This window comes from Humulus lupulus, chromosome 6 (assembly GCF_963169125.1).
Source record: "Humulus lupulus chromosome 6, drHumLupu1.1, whole genome shotgun sequence".
Classification (NCBI taxonomy): Eukaryota; Viridiplantae; Streptophyta; class Magnoliopsida; order Rosales; family Cannabaceae; genus Humulus; species Humulus lupulus.
Window position 1 is genome coordinate 220,204,013 of NC_084798.1, and position 7,869 is coordinate 220,211,881.

The following is a 7,869-nucleotide window of genomic DNA, read 5'->3' on the forward strand; positions in this document are numbered from 1 at the left end:
GTACTTTAAGGTGTCCAACGCCACATGAGGTGTCCCTTCATGATTAGTTAGTGATACTGCATAATCTTTATTAAATTCAAATAAATAGGACTCGATACTGGAATGTACCAATGACGGTATGCCACCTACTTGTGGTGTTGGGCGTTGTAGTTGTGTGTGATTTGTTTTCTTCATTTTGACAACATATAACGTGAATATTTGGTTTTTTTATTCTTTCATTTCTTTCATGTTTATTTGAGCACATTTCTTTCATGTATATTGTAGCCATTTAGAGCATCCTGCAAATTTCCAGAAAATTCTGAATAGTTTACAGTACCAAAAACTACGTTCAACACATGTTGTTGCACTCGTGACTAATTTTTTTTATGTGCATGGAAAACAATATGTTTGAACCTAGTTTTCGGTACTGTAAACTATTTAAAATTTTCTGAAAATTTGCAGGATGCTTTAAATAGCTACAATATACATGGTCATAAAAAAAAGTCGAGTCGAAAATTGTTCACGGGTCGAGAAACACTGAGAGCCTTATCGGTAGGACTTAAAGTGAAGCCTCTATAGAAGAATTGTCATATATATATATATATATAGTTTAAGAGTAAAACAAGTTTTCATATATTGAAGGCAAAATGAGTAAATAAAACTCAGGATGAATATTTTTGGAGTTTAAAAAAAAAAAACAGAAATTTACATAAATCATGATCACTCCAATAATATTATTAAATTTTTTATTGGTGGTACATTTCTAGCATCCATAAATATATAAAACTGCATGAACTTTATAGATAAAGTACTTTAATATTATCAAAATATTGTACATACACTTCTGTTATCTTCTAGTACTTGACTACTATGGGACTCCTAACGTAGTGCTTCCCATCTGACCATTTCAACTGTCCAAACACATAGTTTTTAGGCTTCCCAACAACCTTTGGCTTCAAAATAATCTCAAATTTCTTTTCCTCACCAATTTTGCTAAATTTCAAGCTTGTGGGCTTAACATAGATAGAAACTCCATTTGGGGCCCTCACATATGCCTTGTAGGTACCCGGGGAGCCAACATTCTTAACTTTTCTAGTAATTATCACTGATTGTGAACTAAGATTATTAACCACAATGGAAGGATAGTTGAAGTTAGCTAGATTAAATGAGGTGGGACATTTATTATATGGCTTCTTAGTAAATTTTTCAAGCAATGTTTCATCAATGCCATGAGCACATAAAAAGTCCACATAATCTTCAATAGTTCGGTCATAGACAAGTCCAGGGTCCATAGCTCGATTTGGTTGCACATGGCCTGAACCATATTCAAAAGGTGATGCTTTTTTCTTGTTCCAATCCAACAATGGCCCCTTGTTGCTATCTTGTACTCTTGCTGCATATAGTTCATTTTCATGATAAATAAGGAATCTTAGCCCAAGTACATGGAATATATATATTTATAAATATATGTACCTGTAGTCATTATAGCCGAATGAATTGCAGCTGGACTCCAATCTGGATGAAGTGTTTTGAGAAGACCAGCAATCCCAGAAACATGAGGGCATGCCATCGAAGTTCCAGAAATTATATTGAATGGGACTCGACGTTTATCAAATGTTAGTTTAGTTGGTCCAACAGCTTCAGTGAATGCAGCAAGAATATTTACTCCAGGTGCTGTGATATCTGGCTGTGATTGTATTTAACAAGGAGAAAGTCATTTAGCAATTACATTTAACAAGAACGAAATTAGAGAATTTGTAAGGTAGACCTTGAGCAAAGCTGGCTCTATGGGATTTGGTCCTCTTGATGAGAATGAAGCCATAATTGGTGATGGTTTTACTCTCACTTCAGTCTTTGCCGGAGATATGTAAGCTATAGGGTTCCTGAATTGACAAAAATATCATAGGTCAAAGTTAATAAGCATTTTTGTTTTGGTGAAGAAAAGATGCATAATGAAACAACTCAAGAATTTTAGTTGGTACTTAGTAGTGTTGAGGTATTCATATACAAAAGTTCCCTCTGTGGCATTGAGATGAGATGTAGGAAGAACATAGGTCTCAGCTTCTGTGTCGTTAATAAGAATATGATTAATTAGAATCATTCCAACAGCGCCAGCAAGATGAGCTTGGTGACTCTTGTTAGAGGGACTAATCTCATCCCCAGCTACACAAATCAAGATCTTTCCCTTCACCTTATTTGGATCAAGACTATTAGGACGGCACAATGTACTGGACAAAACATACAGCAATTATTATACATTAGTGTTCTCTATAGTTAATTTTATCTAACAAGTTAAACTAGCATTTAGTATATTATTTTAACCTACGTACGCTTTTAGAGGATTTACTTCAGCAACTTTAGCATCTGCACCATTGATCAATGGATAAAACTTTTGAGAAGGCAAGCTACTTGATGAAAGGCTTGCTCCCTGTCATTGTATTATATATAATTACAAAATATTACATAAATCAAACTTTGAAAGACTTAAATATGTTTTACCTTAAGTTTTTTTTTGTTCCCAAGAGTTACGTAACTATTGAACTCACGATCAATTGTACTTGCTGCCACAGTTAATATCCACGGTGAAACATTACCTACAGTCTTAGGATCAGGTCCATCGTTTCCAGCCGCGGCAACCACAACAATGTTTTCCATAGTCGCATGAAAGCTACCAATTGAAATGGGATCATCAAAAAAATCACTTGCAGGGAAACCAAGAGAGAGAGAAAGAACGTCCACGCCATCAGTTATTGCAGCTTCAAATGCTGCCAATATGTCAGCACCGTCACCCTCAGGCCATAGAACTTTGTAAGCAGCCACACGAGCTTTTGGAGAACCACCCTTTGCAGTGCCATTTCCAAATCCCAAAATATTAGCTCCATGGACAACACTACCCCCAGCTGTGGAAAGAGTATGAGTCCCATGCCCACTAATGTCCCGACTAGTGAAAAAGTTTTGGTTATGTGTAGAGGGTGGGATGGTAGTGTCGCTGGACATCTTTAGATATGACAGAATCCCTTTGTTAAAGTACTTTGCTCCAATTAGCATCCTATAGTGGAAAGCATGATTCTTCAACTTTAAAATGAGTACATCTTTCTGCTCAGTATATGACAAGTAATTTATGAATCGATAGAGAATGTTGCAGGATTAAAAATATCTATCAGCTAGGTATCATTAATATGAAAGATAATCTTTTTTGAAATATATATATATATATAAATGTGTTAAGCTATCAAAACATTTCATGCATGTTTGACAAATATATTTATATATATATATATATTTATAAATAGGGAGCGACTACAACGCATCCTTTTTTTTTTGCAACATCGGTGCATCATTTTTCTATTTCGGCACCTCAATAGTTATATTCCCAAATTTTTTTATATGATGGTGTACATTATAGCTATCTAGAACATCCTACAAATTTTCAAAAAATTCTGAATAAATTATGATACCGAAACAGGGTCTAAACTGTCTGTTGCATGCGTGTCTTTTTTTGTGTACACGTGTAAAATTTGACAGTTTGAACTCTGTTTTCGGCTTCGTAAACTATTCAGAATTTCTTAAAAATTTGCATGATGTTCTATATACCTACAATGTAGAACGTCATATAAAAAAATTGGGATTATATCTATCCAGATACCGAAATAGAAAAAAGATACACCGGTGTTGCAAAAAAAAATGATGCGTTGTGGTCGTTCTATATATATATATATATATATATATATATGAAAGTTTACTTTTTCATATTTAAATTCCTATAGATTATCTAATAATATAGAGAAATAGTGTCTAACCCATATAAAGTAGGTATACTGCTATTAGTGAGAATCCACACAATTTAGTGTTGGATATCTTAAGGTGGCTAATAGCAATACCTAATAATATATTTTGTAGTTTTTGTGTAAACTATGCATGGTTGATTGTACAACTCATATTGCATTTTATATCTAGGTTCTCAGTTTTTAATTTGTTATTTTTATTGGCTTTTAAAATTCCATCCCACAATTCATCTCGCTTGTATACACACATATATATACTAGATATAAGCAACGTACAATATGCATTTTTGCTTAGTTTTATTTATAGAATTTATTAATTATTTTTATCAAATTTATATTAATGTCATATAAATTTTGAAATAAAAATTATATTTTAATTAAATAATTTATTCATTTTTGTTTAAGTTTATGTTTGTTCTAGTTTATAAATTTGGGAGTGACAACAAGAGATTATATTATATGTTTAATGTAATATTAAATATTATAAGTGAATTTTAAATTTAAATTTATTGCTAGTTTTTTTTTTTAAATAATTTGTTGATAATTCATAGTAGATTATATTATATGTTTAATATGACATTAATCCAATAAGTGAGTTTAAGTTTAATTAAATGTTTATTTAAGTAATAAAACATATAATTTTATTATTTTTAAATAAGTATTATTGTAAAACATCTCAAAATATCATATTTTAATTTGTTTAATTATTAATTATTTTTAAATAATTATCATTGTAAAATATCTGAAAAATATTCTATTTTCATTTTTTTAATCATTTAGTTTATTTTATTTAAGTTTAAGTGTTTAGAAACTACCGTTAAATATAATAATATTCTGTTAAATATAAGAATATTCCGTTAAAGTTAACCTTAAAAAAAATAAAAAACCCTTAAAACCAAGAATTTCCGTTATCTACACACTTATTATATATAATAGATATATATATGTATAAAACAAATTTCTCGTTCATATTTCGTTTAACTAATAGTACTTGATCTTATTTGTGACAATAATACTAAATCTTTGCTAATAATTATACTTGAGAACTAAATTTTTTATTTTGACGGCAATATATAATACCAAATCTTTGTTAATAGTTACAGTTAATACCAATTCCTTCATGTTTATAACAAAAATACCAAATTTTTGTTAATAATGGCACTTAAGTATGTAGCAAGAAAATAATACACATACACATGTCAATTATTCTGAAAGTATTATGCGGAAAATAGCAACAAAATTAATCTTTTAGTTATTCTGAATAAAAATATATAAAACACACATAATATATTATTAAAATATATTACTTTGGTTAACAAAATTAAAGATTAAAAAAATTCAAGAATTAGACTATTTTAACCCAAATGCATTTCTTAATAAAGTACACTAAACTATGTAACTATAATGATTGATTTTATGTTAATAAAGACATAAAAAGAAACACAACTAATAGAAACAATAACAGTAGGAAATAAGAGGACGAACCTATTGCAATGAATTTTATCTCCAATGGTTGGTTGACAATTTCCACGCCATTTTGATGGGACAGGTCCAATCCCTTCATACTCACTGAAGCTCTTTGATTCAGGCCAAACACCTACCAATAACCAACTCTCACCACATTTAAAATTAATAATCCAAAAACTAGCACAGCAAAAATCCAAAAAAAATATATATAATAAATATAGATATATATAAATGAGTTTAATTAAGAGATAAATAGAAGTACCACTGTCCAAGTTTCCAATAATTACATCTTCACCAAAGCGTGCCTTTTTCCAAATAGATTGAGAAGGAACGACTTCGTTATATCTTTCCAATCCAAGAAACTTCCATGAACGAGTTGTGGCTGGTTTCACCTTTTTGCTCAAGAAAACCGATATCACATCTCGATGCTCTGTAACAATCAACATTGCATATAGTTATTAAATCAATTCTTAAATAATTAGTTAACATAACAACAAAAATAAAATGCTTATTACTTCGAATTTCTGCAGCTTCTACTTCATCAAGAATTGCTGCAAAGCCATTAATATGTCTATTATACGAGTAAATGATGGCATCCTTTGCCTTTTCCTCACTGCACAACAAGAAATAAAAATTCTAGAATAAATAATGTCATATACACATATACATATATACATATATTTAACACAAGTACCTTCCCAAGTAAGATCCAAGAAGGCTGTGATGAGATTTTGTGGCCATTTCAAGAGCATCTGAGGAAGGGTTCAGACCATGGGAATGTGTTCCCATGTACACAATATATGTCTGCATGAATACATTTTAACATAAACTTCATTTAAATGAAGAGAAAAAGACTAATAATACATATATATATGTATATGCTTGCCTTTTTTTCAGTGGCTTCGAGTAGTGATGATTGAAGCAAAGTGAAAATAAGAAACATTGAGAGAAGAGATGAAGAAGAAACAACACTAGAGTGTGGTGCCATAGCTTTCCCTTTCATTAGATTCAATTGTGGATAGAGTACAGAGCTACGGTTTATTCTTAATTTATAGACACCAATGTGAGTAACATAAATTATTGCATCTTTCATGTGATCATATTCTATTAAAAAAGTAATTTAAATAACCAAATTAACATGTTTTTTATTAACAGAGTTTATATTAAAATAAATTTTAGTGGTCGATGGAAGTATCACATTTTTGTGATACACGTTGTTCTCTCCTGCTTCTCAATTATTTAAAAGGGGACAAGGATAAGTGAAAGTAATAATAAAGAAAATAATGCATGGCCGATGGCCCCATATGTGTGAAGAAAATTAGCATAAAACACAAATTATAATAAGGGACATTATTATTTCTGTTTGAATATGTATACATATGTATCCATGGTCCATGATTTAATGCAAACAATAGGGAATATTTTAAGAGAACCACACAATAAATATATTATCTTCTTACTCCAATTATTCTTGTACTTTTTATTCTCACATTTTACATAACCAAAATAGATGATATTAATTCCTTTATTGTTTTTCTTTTCAAAAGTTAACATATACACCTTTTTTCACATAGAGAGGAAAAAAGAACAAAGAGAGAATATTGTTTTAATTATAAAAAAATTTCTAGTTTAAAATTGAGTGTAGCTATACATCCCGCTGGAAAAAGGTGTATATGTCTCTTGGAAGAGAAATTAACACATATGTTTGCATTAATGTCTTCTACTTCTACTATTGACTAATTAAGCATAATGACTGTTTCCATTATAGCTATATATAGTACATCAATAATTTAATTTTGTTGAATATAGATGATGGATCATGGAATACTAGGGGAAAAGTAGAAAGAAATGTTACAGAAAATATTCCTGTGACTTTAAAGATATGTGTAGTGATGATTCAACCACTTATCCAACTCAGCTGACATGTCATTAATTAGTTAGTTAATTACCTGAAATGTAAGTAGTTAGCTTTCTTTTCTTTTATCTGAGTCTATAAATAAGAGTCCTAGCTTCATTATTTTGTACTGGATTTCTAAGTGATTACAGAGAGTTTTGGAGGGATGTTAAAGAGAGCATTGTGTATTTGATCAATGCCTCTCAGTGTGAGCTGATTTGTAAACTGTGTAAAGCTAGGCTCTTGTAACTTGATTTGTATCATTCTTTGGAGATTCAATAAAGAAATCATAGCCATTGCCTATGGCTATTTTCTCCATCGGATTAGTTCTTATCCTTTCATTTTGTTTATTTTGTTTTCTATTTAATATTTTGATTCTAATTGTCTTGTTGCATATATTGGATTCTGTTCTTGAATTGGTGTAGGAAATTACACCACAAGTGGTATCAGAGCCAGGTTTCAAGCTCCAAGAAATCAAGAACCTGTTTTCAAGAATTCAAGAAAGCTTCAAGAATATGCTAGTGTGAAATTCGAAGTTGACAAATTCATAGGGCATAATGACTTTGGTCTTTGGAGAATCAAAATGAAAGCACTCTTGGTGCATCAGGGACTTGCGAAAGCCATTGATCCCAATAATGAAATGAAAAATGAGGATGATAGAGAGAAATTCAGTGAGACTGAAGTAAAGGCTCATAGTGCAATCTTGCTCAGCCTTGGAGATGAGGTTCTTAGAGAAGTGTCAAA

The 7,869-nt window shown here is 30.6% G+C and overlaps 1 protein-coding gene across 1 annotated transcript; it reads right to left on the reverse strand.

The window, feature by feature from the left end:
• Positions 1–683: 683 nt before the first annotated feature.
• LOC133783430 (subtilisin-like protease SBT5.4) lies at positions 684–6,302 on the reverse strand. Its single transcript, XM_062223053.1, has 11 exons — positions 6,118–6,302; positions 5,926–6,035; positions 5,747–5,844; positions 5,494–5,661; positions 5,250–5,361; positions 2,479–3,028; positions 2,310–2,407; positions 1,962–2,207; positions 1,748–1,862; positions 1,453–1,666; positions 684–1,372 (listed from the first exon to the last, which is right to left on the reverse strand). Exons 1-11 carry the CDS (start codon positions 6,232–6,234, stop codon positions 834–836), a joined length of 2,367 nt encoding a protein of 788 aa, XP_062079037.1. The 5' UTR covers positions 6,235–6,302; the 3' UTR covers positions 684–833.
• Positions 6,303–7,869: the final 1,567 nt, after the last annotated feature.

Bases quoted from the DNA above. Each gene is read 5' to 3' on its own strand.
- LOC133783430 (XM_062223053.1), bottom strand. From the start codon at position 6,234: ATGAAAGGGAAAGCTATGGCACCACACTCTAGTGTTGTTTCTTCTTCA. The intron at 5,662-5,746 runs GTAATAAGCATT...TGATTGTTACAG, and splicing joins AGAAGCTGCAGAAATTCGAA to AGCATCGAGATGTGATATCG. The intron at 1,863-1,961 runs GTACCAACTAAA...TTGTCAATTCAG, and splicing joins GAATACCTCAACACTACTAA to GAACCCTATAGCTTACATAT.